The sequence below is a fragment of the Poecilia reticulata genome, chromosome 4, assembly GCF_904066995.2.
Source record: "Poecilia reticulata chromosome 4, P_reticulata-male-v2, whole genome shotgun sequence".
In the NCBI taxonomy this organism is placed as follows: domain Eukaryota; kingdom Metazoa; phylum Chordata; class Actinopteri; order Cyprinodontiformes; family Poeciliidae; genus Poecilia; species Poecilia reticulata.
Genome location: NC_088833.1, coordinates 27334722 through 27353954, shown reverse-complemented (window position 1 = coordinate 27353954; position 19233 = coordinate 27334722). Strand labels below are relative to the sequence as shown.

Here is a 19233-nt window from a genome sequence, read left to right as displayed (position 1 = left end):
AAATCTTGACTGGGGAGAAATAGTGGGAGATCGGGCTGATAAGGCGCCAAGTCGATGCGGTTTATCATTGTTCTGGATTGGGCATTATTCCCTAAAAAAAAAAAAAAAAAAAAACTGAAGACATGGTAAGGCAGATTCAAAACAGAGACCATTTGGACTTAATTAAAAATGCAAAAGTTCCTTTACAGGTGAATAAACGGTAAATATGAACGATAAAGTCCAAATTTGAGTCTCTCGTACATAAAACAAGGAGAAAACGGCGTTAAAGCCGCCGTCGCTGTACCTGCTGTTTTCCTCCAGTGGAGCTTGTTCACGTGGTTTGTCTGAGAGTTATTTTGTCTAAGAATAGCCTGAGGTGTTCTAATATCTGCACCGGAGCGCGCAGTTATTCATTTTTCTCATTTGCGGCCTCTCGGTACGCTGGCTGTTTTTGTTATGTTTTCCACAGCTGTGACACTTTCCGCCCCCTAACGACACTCTGAAGACAACTTTATTGTTCCAATCGCTGCTTCACAAAGACACGGCGTAGTTTCACTACAACCTCGACAGAAAAAGACAAATATTCCCCGTTGGAAGAGTGTGTGTAAGGTGAGGCTTTTTTAAAATAACCTTTAAAGTGAATCCCACTAAGCTCCTTCACTCCTTGTCTTAATTACAGAGGCCAGAACACATTTAATCCCTACTTAATGAGCAGGAGTCTTATAGCCACGGAAAAGAAGACACTTGTTTGAGGAAACCCCAATGAATTTTCCCATTGAACCAGTTTTTAATAAATTCTTGCAGTCAGATTATCAGACAGTAATCAGAATTCCACATTTTCTGCACGCAGATTAATGAGTTTGGTCTGGTTTCTAAGTAGTTTCAATACACACACACACACACACACACACACACACACACACACGCACGCACGCACACACACACACACACACACACACACTCACTGATTAGTGTCTTGTAGTATTCCTACCCTTTTAAGTTTTCATGACTTTGTCACACTCCAAGCACAAATTTGGGACTTAATTTGATACACCAACACAAAGTAATGTGTGATTATGAAGAGGAAGGGATCAGGATTATTTTAGTTTGACTTCACTGTGACTTTTTGTTTGCCTAATTCAGTTAGTTCTAGTTTCTAGAATGTGTTTGCTATTTTTTATTAGTTAAATATTTAGTTTTAGTTTAGTTTTATTTGTTGTAGTCGTAGTTTTTGTTTTCATACTATGACCTTTTTTAATTAAGCAGCAAAAATTATCACGACACGATATAAATCATGATATTAAACAAATGATACGATTCGAGATTTTATGAAAGATTTTAGATGGACAGAGTGAGTGTGACTGTTCCACAGAGCTGGATTGAATTAATTGAATTGATGGTGTAATGCTGGTGTAATAAATTTTCTTATTATACATTTATTATATTTTTGCTTTGTTTATATGTTAATGTGTGGCTTTGTGTATTTGGTTATGCAGAAAAGGAACGATTTTTGTCTTATTCACTTATATTAAATAATGTAATTGATCTATTTCATTATCTAGTTAATTGTAACTGTTTCATTACATGTCATTTTTAAAGTACATGTGCAACTGGGTAAAAAATGCAATGTGTGATAGCTGTCATTTAATTCATGTGGATTTTAAATAAAAAAAGGGATATTTTACGTGTTTTTCAAAACTTTTAAAAATCGGAAGAAAGTGTAGCCCATTTTTACTGATACTCTAAAATTATAATTAAAATACAGCGGTAAATGTATTCATGAACAACATACCTTCTCCCTGAAATAATTATGTCCCCATCTATTGAAGATCGTTATTTTGCATCGCCCAACCTTTTTGTGTCTGGAACCGCTTATCTATGTTCGGACCATAAAAGTAAGACATTACCACATGCCCACAAATTGTTTACCATACAATTAGTTCCGCCTGCTTTGTTTAACTAATGGGTTAGCTATTTATTTAGGCCACCATAATGCGAGTGGCTTATTTAGTTTACAGGAAATAGTCGAGCCAACAAGCTGGCGCTGGATTGTTTGGGATTTGTGGAGGGTTTGTTCATGTAAGACATTTGGCTAAACGAAGGAACCATTTTGTTTTTTTTATATGTGTGTTTTTATAGTTTCTGACAGTAAATTTGGTTGAAATATTTTCACTGATTCGTTCCTTTCAACACCTGCATAAAATTGAAATAAAAAGCAGAATGTTGCTGAGTGACTTTCTGTGATTCCCCACTTCAGGTTTTTATTTAATCCTCAGCAGCGTCTGTTCCCTTCAACCAGTTGCTAGTTTGTCCAGGTTGTTGTGAATAACTTTATTTTTCATTTGTTTTTTAAAACTAAACTCAGTGTATATTTGTCAAATTTTTAAAAAGTCAGTTTGACATCCAAGGAGATGCTTCTGTTTTCTTAAACACAATTTTTAATGTATATTTTGCATAATAAGTAGGACAATTTGGTTAGGTCAAAAAATGCTTCTTGGCAGGAAATCCTGTGAAACTAGAAAGGCAGTTCATTAAATGGTGCCACATTTGAAAAAAAAAATTCATTTCTTCATTTTTGGGTTGGTTGACCAGCTCAGTTCAGTCTGTGGGTTGTGCCCATTCAAACTTGGCAAATTCTCTCTGCTAATGCCAAACATATTATTCTGCCACCGAATATTTTTGGTGTTGTTTATGGCGTTGAATAATCAGAGTTTGAAGAAAGAAGATATATTCATAACTTATAGATTAGTTAATTAAATAAACAGGACTTTTTGGGAAGTCTCAAGTTGCATTTCCATTACAAACGTGAGCAAAACTTTGACAATATTTCGCTAATGTCGAAAATAAAAAAACAGAATTTTGCAATTGTGACGTTTCCATTAAATAAGAAACACAATTAAATTCACACATTAATTAGCTTGTCCGTGCTGCATCATCATCCTCCATCTACTTAAGAAAAACACATTGAGTAAAGTAGACTCCAGAGATATGGCACCATTTATTATTCGTCTTCTGAAACGTTTATTCAGAGAACACAGAAGACGTTCGTGTTGTTGAGCCGTACAATAAATACAGGGTGAAGGGGCCCAGTCTGGGACCAATCAGTACAATTAAAATGACCGGACACAATCGGAGAATGTGTAAAAATCTGAAAAACTAATTATTGCTTTGAAAATTTGGGGATCGTAACAGTGAAATACAGACATAAACTGGTATAAAATCCCTTTCACTGGGCCTTTTTTCAGATGTTTCAATTGGTACAAAACAATCAGCAGTCTCTAGTTGTATCTTTCATTAAAGGGTTGCAATAAGTGATTGAAGAAATGATTTGACGTCTTTTGTAAACAGATTTCCAAAGGAGAGACGGCAGAGAGCAGCTGCTGTTCCCTCTTGTCGTTGTAGCACCACGAACACAGACATGATGTGCAGCCAAGAAACGCTTCTCTCAGAGTCGGCTTTTGTTCAAAACTCGTGTAAATCTGTCCCTGATGCTCCCCACATCCCCCACGCTTTAAAAAAAACAACAAAAAAAAAACATGGCTGCAGTGCTTCATGTTTTACTTGTAATCTGATTGGTCGGTCAGCTTACACATCACATTTACAGTGAGCTGCAACTCCTAGAGAGAGTGGCTACACACTCACACACACACACAGATACACGCACGTACACGCATGTGTGCCAACACACTCTGTCTCTTTGGCCGGCGCGGTTCACATGTTCCATCCCAGACCGATGTGCGTGGCCAGCAGGTAGCACATGGCGACCAGGCACGTCATCACCATCATGGGGAACCCCAGCCTGGAGGACAGGAAGTACAGTGGTTAAAACGCTCCAGAAAATGTACGTCATCACATTTAATTAAAAAAAACAAAAAAAAAAACACACACACAAATAGGTGCTCATACAGCAACACTGAGTGTTTCATATTCAGAATCTGTCAGTAGCTGTGTTTCCATTGCGCAAAAACGTTGTCGATATTCGACTAAAGTCGAAAAAACGCAATTCCACAGGTGCAAAGTTTCCGTTAAATAAAAAAAATGCAAGTAAAATAAGTGAATAATTTTATTCAAGTGATTAAAAAACATTTGAAAATGTTGCTCATTTTTACACAATTTCTGGTTTATTTTACATTGTTACTATTAATTTAAAAAAATCCTCTTTTAGGAACTGTAATTTGTATTGATGAAGGATCTCTTATTTCTTTTTGTGTGCCAAGACAGCAAAAACAAAAAAAAAAACATCTGTAAGGTGGCAAATAATTGTTTTTACCGCACTTTACTAGGAAGTGCTGCAAGTTCTCTGACTTGACAGGCGAAAAAGCAGAATAGTCAAAGTCATCAAAGGTCTCAGGAACGTAAAAGCTGCTGATCAAAAGAGACGGGGCCGAGTGCCAGACTGTGTCAGGTTCAGTCTTGTTTAGCCTTCATTGGTGCTTCCGATCACTAAACATAATCCAGTCAGAGTGGAAATTGTGAAAGCAGTCTGAACGCTCCTCTGCTCTCCACCATCTTGTTAAACACAAACATTAAAATGCTCAAAAGACACAATTTCAGCTTTTTTTTTCTTTTTTTTTTTATCCAGCAGCCTCAGGCATAAAGAACTTTCCACATCACACAACATCTTTAAAAAACGAACCCCGTTTAATCCACACAGTAGCATAACTTGCAGTTATTTTATTTCCCAACTGAAGCTGGTGTCAGTTTTTATTCCTGAATTAGCATGGTCAGTCTCACACGCTGCCTCACTGGGCTGCAGCGCTGCAGATGGTTTCTCATTGGATGTGGACCATGTCCTAGATGAACACATGGCTGCTCTCAGGGCCAGGAGTCTGGCTGCCTCCAGCCTCTGACACAGATCAGTATTGGAGGACAAAAAAAAACAAACAGACAAACAAAAAAAACCTCACAAACTTGCATTTTATGTCGGTAATTAAACGTCGTGACTTTAAACGAAAGCAGCCATATTGCCAGTTTCCCTAACCAAACCGATGCGGCGTGAGATGAGGTGTAGTGCATTACTACAGTATTTATACACCTTCAACTTTTCCGCTTTAGGTCACCTTGCAAGCACTAACTGTATTGGGATTTATTGGGATTTTATGTGATTGACAAACACAAAGTGGTGCATAACTGTAAAGTGGAAGGTAGGTGATTATATTTCAGTAAAAATAATAATCTGGGAAGTGTGGCACACATTTATATTTATCCCCGGAGTCCAGAATTTGCAAAATCTTCCAGAGCTAAAAGCTGCCAGCCATTACGGTTGCGTTTCTGTTTATTTATCTAGAGACTGATTTTTTTTGCACATTCTTTACTCATTTTATGTGGACGTCCATGTCTTTGTATACTTGCGGCTTTATCACTCTCTCTATTTTGATTGCAGAATGCTCCCTGGGATGTCGGATACTTTGGATATTTTATAACCCGATCCTGATTTGGACTTCCTGACAACTTTCTAACTGGTTTTAGTTTTGTGTTTCTCTGTCTTTATGTCAGCGTTCTCTAACAGACCTCTGAGTCTTTCAGGAAATATTCACGCTCACATTAAATCGCACACAACCAGTCGTCCTTTAAAGATTAGGTGACATCTGATGTCTACTGGTGTCTCTGGGTTTTATGTTGATTTTTAGTTCAATCAAAGGGACTGAAAACCCTTCACATTTTTAATGCTGAACATTTTATGACTCATGTCATTTTCCTTCCCCTTCCAAGTTAGGCAAATCTTTGGGTTGCTCTATTACTTAAAATCCCCAGAAAATACTTTCACGCTCGTATTTGTAATGTGACAAAAAAATAAACAAAAACGTTAAAAAGTTGTGAAAATGTTTCAAGGGCAGTGTAGGAAGCAGGAAAACGACGCAGCATTGCTGCTCTGTTGCTATTTCTATTGAGCTCTGTAAATTTATATCTGACAGACTTTAAAAATATGCACCCCTAATTATTCTGATGATGAATATTTCTAACATGGACTACCTATCAACATAAACACAACTTCATATTCCAGTTGTCCTGTGTGTGGTTAGAGGAGCATGAATAGTGGGGGACATGCATAATGCTTATGCAGATTTTAGTCAATTAAAATCTTTACCTGCAGCCCACTTAGTAATGGCTAACATGAGGTTATAAAAATAACAGGAGGCATCTGTGCATGAGCATCTATTGGCTGGATATGTTAACAACAAAACAGAGAGATTCTTGGATTAAATAGAAACAGTAGAAATGTTTTACAAGGAATGAGAAGCAATGATATCATTTTTATTTGTGTGTTAATATAAAAGTTTATTAAGAAATGACTATTGTCCAAACTCTGGCAGAGATGCGATTATAAATGTGTTTTAGTGTTAGCATATGATCTGAACTCCACATGCTAAAATTTGAAAGGATCAGTATTATGCGTTTTCCAGGCACATCGTGACCTTTTATAACACAATCAAGTAACTGTTACCTTCAGTTGTTATAAAAATGCTATCTACATCAAATACGACTTACTTTCTAATTTATTTAACACCTTGAATTTTGGCCTCTGTCTCTTTAAGAAGCTTTTGCTCTTTCTGAAACTCCGCCTTCAGGAAGTCATCACAACATCTCTCCTCTATTAACCCTTTAACAATGTTTTTACCATCGTTTCACTGAGAAGCAGCTCCTTTAATGAGTTCAGTTGATGCTCGGCTCCACCAGGTGTTTGCTAATTGCTGCTGGCTAGTCTGAAGGAGCTGAGTGAAGGAGGGCTGCTCTGTCAGGCAGAAGCTTGGAAGCTGCAGCTCAGAGGAGGAATTTCGTCCTCAAAGACAGAGGTAGGTCCACCCAGGGGTTTGAATGGTTGCCATGGGAGACTGAAGGATTTCTCAAACATGCATGAAAGAATCAAGACAACACACAGCATGTATGTTTTTGAAAAGGGAATAACATTATGATGTAAAGTAAATTAAAAAAAAATCTATTTTACGTAACGCTGTCCCTTTAAATGTCTAACAAACTTTCAGCCTTCTGCTGGTAAAAACATCCTGAACCTGATTTTTCTGGAGTTTTCTTCCCATTAGAGGGGAGTTCTTCCTCTCCACTGGCCCCCCGTGCTTATTCAGGATGATGGGAAGTAATGTCTCAATGCAATGTTTATTTTTTCATATTTTACATGTTGCTGATTATTTGGAATTACCTTTTATCTGTGGACTTAATGTCCGCTGCGGTTGAAATTAATCAGCTGAATTAGACCTATAGCATGTACAGAAGCGTATTTTGCCCCAGAGAATTTTCTTGCTTTCTTTCTACAATTAAAATAAGATGCAAAATATATTAAAATTGCTTAGAAAGGTTGGAGGTTTTAGAAATTCTGTTTATTTTTTTTTGTTTGTTTGCATGTCTCCTGTTAGTTTGTCAAACAAACTCCAGAGGCAAAAGAAGATTTGATTAAAATTTTTTTTAAAAAGTCTGTTGTTACAAAAAGTTAATTAAAGTTAGTAATATCGCCCTATTGCTCCGGCTATTTTTAAATTCCTATGGATATGGATTTCCCTTTTTAATATGCACATGGAAATGTCAAGTTATCTCAGGAGTTGAGAGCGGGAAAAGCTCTGGGACATATTAGCACTGACTGTAGCAGCTGGAGGTTCATTTAAATAGAAAAAGAAAGGCAAACTTTCTCATAAGTCTGGCAAAATAAGTAGAAATACGTAGTGAATCTTAATTGTTTCAGCATTTGTAGAACTGAGGCAGCAAAGTTCTACAAATATGTGTAAGTATTTACAGAACTATGCTGTATCTATCAACTTTCGATAGATACAAAAGCTGTTCTGAAAATTCTGGTCCCTTTAGAGATTTTCTCCAAAAAAAAAGAAGGGGAACATTTCACAACATTTTTGGTTGTTTTTGTAAAAGGTCGTCTCAGCTTCCTAAAGGTCATTTTAACTGGTTCCCGAGCCACATTCCCGTTGGGTCTGTTGGGAAGCTTTAAGGGGCAACTGGCCGCTGTTGCAGGAGAGTCTGCAGTGTGTTGACTTTGCATGATTTTGTAAATTATGATAATTTGATGCAAAGTTGGCACTTTTAATGCACTTTCAATGCAACTTTGCATTGAAAGTGTCATTATTTACCTCATGACAACAGTTATAAATATTCCTAAAGACTTCTTCATGTTCATGACAGGTGTTATGTCATGTTTATGACAGTGTCATGTCAGTCTTATGCACACCCCTTCAAATAAAGTGTTGCCATTTTTTTTTCATAACAAAAACAACATGTTGAAGCAGGAGCCTCACAAGGTCAAAGCTCGCCGGTTGTGGAACGACTGTCCAGTTAAGATGGATGGAGGAGGAAATCTAACCTGGTATCACTGTCAGACACATGAGGGTCACCTCTGCACACTGGATCCTTTTCTGCTGAGCAAAAGCCATTTCCTCATCACAGGCACAGTGTGAAGGGACAGAGGGCGAAGGGGGGAGGTAGTTGCCACAATACAGGCACAGAGAGGAACACGGTTCACCTTCTCTAAAAACTCTCCTTTCTGCCTTGCGTACTCACATGCTGACTTAATTGCATTTGATGGGAGCTCTTTGAAAGTCCTGATGCAATCTCAAAGACTCTCTTCAGATAAACCCGAGGGATGCACTCGCTTTCACTGTGGAGGCTGCGTGACGGAGAAAAAACAAGAGCGCTGCCGCTTCCGAAGATAATGGCCGACATGCTCTGCTCAAGAGCCGCTCCTGGTAGAAGCACGCCCCCAGACCGGACTGAGGACACCGGCAAACACGTCCAGATGATGAGAATGGAGCGTTTTAAGGCACTCATTTGAATTCCACTCTTTGCACTGCTTTCAGTACAGATGTGTATATGATGGAGTATCTCAGCATTACAAGAAAAAATAAAATAAAATTATGGGATGAAAGTCATAAAATTATAAGAATAAAGTCATGATAGTACCAAAATAAAGTCATATTAGAATAAAGTCAGAATATTAAGAGAATAAAGTCATAAAATGACAAAAATAAAGTCGTAATATTACGTGAATAAAGTTGGATTAATATGAGAATAAAGTCATATTAATCTTTATTAATATGACTTTATAAGTCATATTAATCTTTATTAATATGACTTTATAAGTTTTACAAGTTTTAAGTTGTAAAACTTTATTAAGTTTTACAACTTAATAAAGTTGTAAAACTGTCTTTATCCTCATAATGCTACGACTTCATTCTCATATTATTCCTACTTTATTGTTGCATTTCTTTTTTTTCCCCAGCATTTATTTTCATTTGGTTGGTCTTGAAGTCATGGTTCCTCTTTGCTTTGCGCGGCGCTTGCCTACCAAGATGGCGCGGCTCACTACCAGTTCAGACTGGTGGGATCTATGTATTAGCCAACAGTCCCATGGGTCCAACACACAATATTCAACTGAATTATTATCTTTGAACTAAATTCTTACAATTATTATTCATTAATAGAATCATATCAGTCTACAAAAGTCCTTGTGTTGTGCTTTCCTACAACAGGTAGGAAAGCACCTGTTGTAGTAATTCAAATGTGTTCAATCTATAACTCCACTCATCCACTATAATTTTTCCCGAGTGGTATTAATACAACAAGTACTGCTACTTGTTGTAGTTTCAAAATACTACAAGTAGTATTTCAATTAATATAGATAAATGTTACATTTTGTTGATGTATGTTTTAGGAATAACCCATAAGTATTTCTTCAGCACATGCACAGATGAGCTAACGGATCAGATCTTGCCGCGATCAAGACGTCCATTTAACCTGCCTGACACGTATTTCACTAGATAACCAAACACTTTCAGCAGCTGGACGTAGTCACTTCCCTTCCAACTGGAGTATAAGCTACACACACATCTGATGCTTTTACCATGTTTCGTAGCTTTGAGGAGATAAAGAATAGCAACAAAGGCATGAAATAAGGAACAACAAGACGATCTGAGCTACTGAGAGTCATTCAGTTTCCTCTACGATGGCCCATCAAAGAGGCATCCGCATCCCCGTGGGCTGATCTGGGCCCTCGGCTCAACCACCTGATACAGCACTAGTTAGTCCCAGCTGTCTGGAGGTTCGGACACACTTCTCTCCAACCCCCAACCCAGAACCCAAGCAGCTGTGACCCTCACTGCAGACGGCCAATTACAGGCAGCGCTGCAGCCAAGAGCAACGCTTCTATCTAGCCACTGCAAACACGACTACGATGGAGGGGCAGGAAGAACTGACAGCTCCCACGTTTTTATCACTATCAATGAGACTCAAAGCAGATGGCTGTTCCTATGTGCCTCCAGTAAGGAGGCATGGGGGGAAAGGGATAAAAACAGCACACCTAAAACAGAGGGGGCACGTGTAGCGCCTGTTGGTTTTACTGCCACTGAAAAACTAAATGAACAGGAAGAAAACAATGTAAAATAAATATGTTCAGCATGAAATGATCTGGGTTACGTAGGGCAACTGTAGTTGTGTTTCCATCATCCATAGAATTGCACAAACTGAAATTATGAAGAAATTGTTTAATGGAAACATGGCAATTTTGAAAAAAATAAAATAAAACAAAAAAAAAATTAAATTTTTCGATAAAAAGTTTTTACACTGAGATCAGGTGTTATTTCAGCCGTATCAAAACTGCAATAGAAAAACTGTTTTCGCATCATACATCTCACACGATGAACAGCTGGACGTTACTGCAGTTAAAAACGTCGAAGAAGACGACAGGAAGTAGCAGGAGAATGGTTTGGTTTTTTGTTTTTTTTCAGCTCCACTGCAGCTCTCACAGAATCACACTGTTCATAAAAGGTTGTGTGTCATTCAAATGTGTTGAATCTATAACTCTACCCATCCACTATAATGGGAATAGCAGGCGGGGCTTGTCGCTCCAAAGCCTGAGTAAGACACTGACGTCTCCTCTGATTGGCTAATGAGTGCTAGCGTCATGACGTGTAACTCTTTACATCTGTCGCTGCCATGATTTTTACGGTCTTTATCATGTGAATAAGCTCATTTACATGTGATTTTAATTTCATTCCTTATTTAATGGAAACACGGCAACGGTAAAATTGTGTTTTTTCGACGTTGGAAGAACACAGACAAAAGATTTGAGCCCATTTGTAACGGAGACACCGCTGCTGATACACGAGCGTAATGATGTTTGATGTGGTTTTTAGGGAGTTAAAGTAAATCCCACTGACAGATATCAAAGTCTCACTCCAGCCACTATATCACTGTCTGTCTCTTTCCATCATTACTCGGAGCATTTTGTGGTCCCATAAGTCAAACTTTTAAAGTATTTCCAGATGGTTGCAAGTTAGGCCTAATCAGACTCGTATTTATCAACCTTTCATCATTGTTGATCGCTTGTTTCTCAGGTATGTCTGGCTGTTACATCAGTAGAGTGGAAATTACTAGTGAGCAGGTGGAAACTGGGGAGGCAGCCTGCTTCAGATAAAACGGCATTTTGCTTTTTATTGCAACCATCAGCGAGCTCTCAAATCAAGCCATCAGCGAGCCCGGCTTCACATTTTGTGGATTTCTTTTCTGAACAATAATTCAGTTTCACAAACTCCCTGAAGTACAGCAAAGAACCCAGCAGACATCCCCATACACTCTGCTTTGTAGAAGTACGTCAAAAAGACAATTGTGGTGTTTCCATTAAATAAGACATTAATAAGCGCGTTCATGCAGTAAGTCAGTAAAAAACATGCCCGTGTTTCTCCGACTACTTCCTGTCGCCTTCTTCTTCATGGTTTGCGCAGTGGGAATGTCGGCTTGTTGATCACATGACTTGTGTTATGTGAAAAAAAAAATTCCATTGCAGTTTTGTAAAATAAACCAATTTCGATACGGTAAAAAAAACCCCAAAAAACAACAACCTCATACTAGCGCCAAAACTTTTTAGCAAAAAAAAGAGACTTTACGTATTTTCATGAGGCAAACTTATTTTCAAAATGTCAAATTATATGGTGAATGGAAATGGCGCTAACGAGAAACAGTGTTTACTCCATGCGGAGGAATCCAAAAACATTGTGCAAAAACAAGCAGAAAGTGGTGCTTGTTTTTGTTTTGCTTGGTTCGATCAAATAAAATACCAACACATTACCTTGAAGTTTGGAATTACAATGTGGAAAAAATTGAAGAAGTTATTTTGTAAAATGTTGAGAACGGGATGACTCTCGGCAGGCCAGGGATCAAAATATCACATTTTGAAAAAACTGCAGTTTCTGCACATTGTTGGCACTTCGGACTCCGACATATGACAGATATTAATATGTAAGTATCCCCTTCAAGCAGAGTTGCCCATGGCACAGCGTTCCCAAACAGATAAAATAAAAAAAAGCAACAACTTTTTAAGCATGGGATCAGGAGAAAAGACAGAGGAGAAAAGCTTACTTGAAGAACTCCACAAAGGAAAAACCATATCCGTGTTGTTCGGCGATGCCTGCACACACGACGTTGGCTGATGCCCCGATCAACGTACCGTTTCCTGAAAGGATTGTTAAAAAAAAATAATCAAAGGTACATTTAACATATTTCTCCTTGTTAACAAGCGTCCTGTGCACCATAAGCATGAAGGTTAAAAGGGCAAAGCAAGAAAACAAGACGAGCGTCTCTAACGTTGCGTTTTTATTAAAGAAAATGGTGCATCATTTTAAACGTCATTCAGTAATGACACGTTGCTCCGATGCAAAATCTCTCTATTGTTTGGGCTCAACCTGCCGTTTTTAAGTCTGCTGGAAGTGGATTAACATTATGAAAACGTAATATGACATAAAAAAAAAAGTATCTCCCTTTTTTTTTGTACCAGATTCTATTTCAAATTTTAACACCAGGAAACAAAACAATAAAAAATAATTATGTGCATCTCAAATATCCAGTTGACTTGCTGGGAGGGGCTTGGAACCCGTTGATAACAGCTTCCAGTTCTGATGAAGTTTTCCACCATGTCTACGAAAGAAAACCTTCAGTAGCTAATTACTGTTTTTAAAATTCATTGATGTTAAAAACTGATGTTTTTATCAGCGTGTGACTCAAGTGTGTTAGTGTCCAAAAGGTGCTGGAGTGGGAGTGGAAGTGGACAGCAGCTCCATCAAAATCTGTCATACTGCAGTTGATTAAACTCAAACACTCTGACAGCTCCTTCTGTTTGTCCTTCCCACCCTAACAGCCACGAAGGGCCCAACGCCTGGCGCAGCAGAGCCTGAAGCAGCTGTACTTTGAGGACCTTGAAGCCTCTCTCTGAAAAATGAAAATAATAATAATAATAAAAAAAAAGAAAAAAACCCTGCCTTCCTAGGTTAGAGGCACAGCTGCTGAAACTGTGGCTGTCACCTAAAGCGTCTGATGCCAGAGGCCATGCTTATAGATCCACACCTTTGAGGAAGGGGATCAAACTGTAAAGCCCCCTGCTGTCTGGGTGGTGTGTCACCCCGAACCACATGCGCTCCGTTCCTATTAGAGATTGATAACTCACCACCGAGGCAGGCCCCCATGGCCAAGGCAAAGATGAGAGGCTTCACAGGGAGGTTGACGTCCGCATCCTGACTCAGGTTGAGGAGAACTGGGATCTGGGACAATCAGACGTACATTTAAAATCACTATAAAATATACACAGGTTTTAATTAATAAAACAGACATCTGTTTTGTTTTGTTTTTTTCTGAAATAAAAAGCTAATACCGTGTTTAAAGGGACGGTATTATATATTTTCCATGCACGCAGTGCTCTTTCTCAGGACAATCAAGTAATTATGTTACTCTCAGTTGTTATAAAAATATAATATATATCAAATATGACTCAAGTTTGACTTCCTGATTTAACACCTTGAAATTGGGCCTCTGTCTCTTTAAAAACTCCTGCTCTTTCTGAAACTCCACCTTCAGGAAGTCAGCACAACATGGCTCCTCTATCAACCCTTTAAAAAGGTTTTCATCAGCATCTCACTGAGCAGTAGTTTGTCAGGTACTCAGTTCCACCAGGTGTTTGCTAATTGCTGCTGGCTAGTCTGAAGGAGCTCAGAGGGGGCGTTGGGCTGCTCTGTGAGGAGGAAGCTGTGAAACTGCAGCTCCGAGGAGGAGTCATCAAAGTCACCGCTCGGTTTCACCAGGGGTTTTGCACAGATGAACGGTTGCCACGGGAGATAAGAGGATTTCTCAAAGATGCATGAAAAATATCAGAGCAACACTCAGGGCATGTTTTTGATGAGAGAATAACATTAAGACATGATGCGAATTTCAGAAAAGTACATTTTACATAATACTCCCCCTTTAAGTGAAAAAAGATCTTGATAACGATTCTATTGACATATTTATTTACTTGCGGTTGAATGAAGACTAATATATATTTATGAGTATTTCTATGCAAATCGGTTTATTTGTAGTAGAAATCAGGTATTGCTGGAAAAACTTAAAAGTTTAAACGATACAAAATATGTTTAATTTAGCAGAAATTCATCAACAAAGTTAAACAGTAACGTTAAAGTTTTTTTTTATTCCAGTTGGCAATCTTAATGTATTGAGAGACATCGAAGGACAGCGTTCACATGATGAAAGGTTTCAGAAGCTTTTATTGTTTTCTACCAGGTGTCCTTGGAAATGTTCTGCTTTATTTTTCAACAAAACTGCTCGGACTTTTACGTCTGACGTTGCAGCAAAACACGAGGTGATACGAGAGGAAGAACAGAGACGTCTTTTTTGTGATTTAGTTTCAGTTTTCAGAAAGCAAAACACATCTGTAAGATAAAACTAACTTGATTAGATTTTTCTTACAATTTTAAACTAAAGATTCCTTAAAGTCCACCTTCAAAGACTTATCTTTAAATTGAAACGTTTACTGGTTTTAGCCGATCGCTGAGGAGCCAGTCTGACCAGGCCTACCATGGTGGCAGTGAAGGGAATGTTGTCGATGAGAGAAGAAGCCAGAGCGGAGACCCACATCACTAAGATGATGGCCACAGCCAGGCGCTGGTCCTCTGGCACCGCCTGGGAGGGGAAACAATCAGAGCGACGCATAACCAGTACGGTTCATGGTGTTCCCACATCAGCCAGTCTGGGATCTAAATAAACCACATAGGCTCATTCTTTGAGTTGAAGCTGTTTGGTGACAGTCAGTCAGGAGGTCGGTTTGAGTTTTGTCCTGATGGCTCTTCCAGTTGTCTGCATTTAACCTGATGATATTTAATGTTTGGATCCTGAAACGGCAGCGGATTAACTATGAAACATTCACATCTTTCATTGGACAGCAGCTGACAATCACAATGTCAGCTACAAATTCTGGGTTTTTCCAATGTAAAGTAAACTCGTTTGAGTGCGCTAATCAATTTTAGATTGTTAGCAGTTATGCTAATACATGAAAAAAAAAAATAAATAAAAAAATAAAATCCTGAAGCTTTGAGACACAATGTAAATAAATTTACTGAAGCATGAACTTTTCCTGTACTTTGGCTTTGTATTAAGTATGTTTGGTATCTGCTTTGGTATTTTTAAAAATACATTTAAGAATACTGTTTTTATGAAAACAGGACAAGAATGAGCAAAAAAGCAGCAAAAGTCCAAGGAAAAACTTTGCAAGAGCTTGAAAACAAGATGAAACTCCTTCAGCCAATGAGAGAGATGAAAAGTCTGGTTGTCCAGATAACATCCAGGTATTGGTGCGCATTTATCACATTGTTTATCATTTATTGTGACGCATTTCGTAGTACGATAATAATTCTGATTTATTGTAATCACGATATCATCATTTTAAAAATGATGTTTAAAACTTTACAAAACTGTCCGTATTGCCTGGATTGTGAGTTTTACTATTTTCTCCACCGTTTGTTCAATGAACATATCAATAATTATTAAGAATTTTTTATTAATTAAAAAAAAATCACTAAATGCAGTTACTGTGCACAATTTGGTGATGCACGTTCCACTTCCTTTTGTGACTGATTCACTAAACCAAATCAAATTCAAGTTCAAAGTGCTTTGCATAATAAAAACACAAACCTCTGAAACATTACAGTTTTCAAAGTGCCGTCTTTACACATCAAAATGTTGGTTAGTGTTTCATTTATCGTTGTACTAAAGCCTCTCTAAGCTGGTGGTTTTCAGTCTAGGTCTAAAGGAAGTCAGTGTTTCGGCTGTTTTACCATCTTTGTTCTAGATTTGTGGTGCATAGAAGCTGAATGTTGCTTTTACGAATAGGAATGTTTTTAAAGAGCGTTATTTGTGCGGCTGTGATTGCTGTGACATGCCATCACCACCATGCAATTACAACGAACAGTTCTTATGGTTACTTTTATCTCTATCGCAATAGGACTACAAGATATCATGATAAAACTTTAAGTCTATATCGCCCACCCCATACTTCTAGGACTTCAGCAGCAGATGTTCAGGTCTGCAAAGGTCTCTGGTTTGAATCTTCCCGAGCTTCTCTTTTCTCTCCCACCTTCAACGGGATAAAAAGAAACTATTTCCCTTTTTTCGCTTTGCCTCCAGTTGGGCCATGACAGAGAGACCGCGCGGCTCCACCTGGCTCGCTGTCCCATCGTTAGAGGAAACTCACCAACTTAAGGATCCACAATGGCACTCCGCCTGTCATATGTGATTATTAGCCTCAGACAGGACCCGTGTCTAAACGTGGGCTGACGTCCCCATTACTGCTTCAATTCTCCGCTAAGAGACAACTCGCTCGCCCCCCGCGCCGGGGCAAGAATATGGGTGAAAATTACCAGCGAGCTCGGTCGACCGCCGGCAGGAGCGAGAGAGACGTAAACAAAATAATTGAATTCGGAGCTTGTGCGGAGCCAAAGGATCAATATGCATAAAAATGCAATATCAAGTCACCTGTGCCCAATTATCAGTTATGCCAGCCGAACAGATACCTGAGCCACGACGGCGAATCAAGAAGGAGAAGGACTCACTTTTATCAGCAGCGCCGTCTGCTCTCCAATATAGTCGATAAGCTGTAGCTGAGCTAAAGCCTGAAAAATGAAAAGGGGATCAATAATAAAGAGGGGAGAGAAAAAAAAAAAGTCAGGAGAAAACAACTTAGAGGTGAGAAGAAAGAGAAGAAAAGCAATTTGGCTTCTATTTAGCAGTCATTAACCGGACAGAGATAAATGCATTCTTGTTACCATAGCCGACACTGAGAATTAAATGTATATATATATCCACATATGGAAGGTAGATCTTGTGGGAGATGGTTGTCTAACACTATACAGACTTCAATGATTCCAGCAAATAGTTTTGGCCACATTCGTGCCCAAGAGTCGAAAAGACAAAAAACAAAAAGATCCCGTTGTGACGACAACCTTTTCTTTTCCCCACGCAGCACGGCTGGTTGGTGAAGAAAAAGGTAATTACTTTTCACAATGTGAGTTCACTGCCAAACTGCATTTAGGTCACACCCAAGCGGGCTGTCAGTGAGGCTAAGCTAACATATGAGGCGCTTTCTTTTATCATCAGGTGAAGCTGTTTGTCAAAGATAGGCTATTTAAGATTTTTCTTTTCTTAGGTATCAATGTTTGATCCCCTCTTTAGATTCTAGCAGGGATAAACAAAAACACGCTCTTTTTATTAAATGTCACACATAAGGACTTGCGTGGTCACTACCTCCATTAAAACAAAGAGGCCTGCGAAGAACAGTAGAGTGGCCCACTCCACCCGGTGCAGGATGATCTCAAAGTCCTGGACGTCGGCCAGAACTAAGAGCCAGAGGGCCCCCAGGATGGCGATCCAACCTGACAGAGAGAGAGAGAGAGAGAGAGAGAGAGAGAGAGAAACATCACCTGATGATCATCTGCAACTAAGACAAAATCTCCACCCAAGGCAAATTTTAGTTTTAAATTTATGATGATAAGAGTGTAGCTTCTGAATATATTTATACCTCTTAGACTTTTTCCGTCTGTAACCTCAAATATCAGTGTATTTTATTGGGATTTTATTTAGCGAACCAACATGAAGTGGGATGCTCTGTACTCAGGCCGTCAGAATCAATTCTTTGCAGAACCACATTTTGCTACAGCAAGAGCTACACGTCTTAGTGGTCCTTGTGGGACGACTAAGTAGTCTCCAGACTGAAGCAGTCGTCAGTTGGCAAGGCAAGGCAAGGCAAGGCAAGGCAAGGCAATTTTATTTATATAGCACATTTTCCGCAACAAGGCAATTCAAAGTGCTTGCGTCTTTGCAAAACAGTCCCAGTTCAGTTAGTTTAGACAGAGAGTGTTTGGAAATGTACATTTTCAAATTTCTAATTCTCTAATTTTTTAGACTTCAGGACAGGACTTTGACTATATCATTCTAATGCATGACTCATTCAACACAGTCCCTTTTTCAGTCAAAATCACAAATCAAATTAGAGTCACAAAAATAAATGTGCTTAATGGAAACATGTCAATTTTGAAAACACTCACTTTTTTGATAAAAAAGATTAAGTGATTTTCAGCCGTATCGAAATTTGTTTAATTTGCAAAACTTCTTTCGCATCTCCCAAGTCATGCGATCAACGACCTGACATTAGTACCGGCGGAAAACATCAAGAAGACGACAGGAAGTGGTAGGAGGATCTGATGACTTGCTGCATGAACAAACTTATTCACGTGTGATTTTAGTTGCGTTTCTTATTGTGTTTTCTCGACATTAGCAAAAATATTGACAAAGTTTTGCTCACATTTGTAATGGAAAACTCACCAGTTGACTGTCTGATGCTACTTTTAGGTATATTTGCAAGGAATTTTGCTACATTTTGCTATTTTTCCACCACCATGTTCCCCTTTGGGAAGGGTGCGTTCAATGACATGTGCAGTGTTAGTTGTTTGGCACAAACAGCACTTTATATGCAAGCTTTAAATTTCCATTTTGGTTTAATATTAAGGGAATAACAAAAGGGAACTGAATACAAATTCATACAAATTCATCCAACATGTTGGTAAAAACAGGTGAACTTTTTTTACTCCTTATAATTTTCACAGTTTTATGTTGGTCTGTGTGGAGAATTATCCTTTTTTCATGTATGAGGTTGAAGAAGAGTCAGTGAGCTGAAGTCATGATTTCCATTATTATGACTAAAATACAGCTTTGTGCTCTGTGTGCGTGCATGCATGCGTGTGTGTGTGTGTGTGTGTGTGTGTGTGTGTGTATATGTGCATGCAAATAGCTAAAAGAGACAGAGGAAAACACAGAATTATTTATTCTCAACATCTGTCACCTAAAATCTCAATAAAACCAATTAAGTTTGTGGTTTGTACAATGACCGTAAATATCTGATCACAAGAGAAATGTTGCTTTTAAAGCATC

General features: G+C 38.5%; 1 protein-coding gene across 2 annotated transcripts in view; it reads right to left on the bottom strand.

The window, feature by feature from the left end:
* Positions 1–2958: 2958 nt before the first annotated feature.
* oca2 (oculocutaneous albinism II) overlaps positions 2959–19233 on the bottom strand; it is a 58477-nt gene continuing 42202 nt past the window's right edge. For both annotated transcript variants that reach the window (XM_008407632.3, XM_008407633.3), the window contains 6 exons: positions 17551–17678; positions 16860–16919; positions 14830–14934; positions 13430–13523; positions 12349–12442; positions 2959–3778 (listed from right to left, as the gene is read on the bottom strand). In XM_008407632.3, coding sequence (XP_008405854.1) covers positions 3691–3778; positions 12349–12442; positions 13430–13523; positions 14830–14934; positions 16860–16919; positions 17551–17678 — 569 coding nt within the window. In that variant the 3' untranslated portion in view covers positions 2959–3690. The remainder of the gene's footprint in view (positions 3779–12348; positions 12443–13429; positions 13524–14829; positions 14935–16859; positions 16920–17550; positions 17679–19233) is intronic.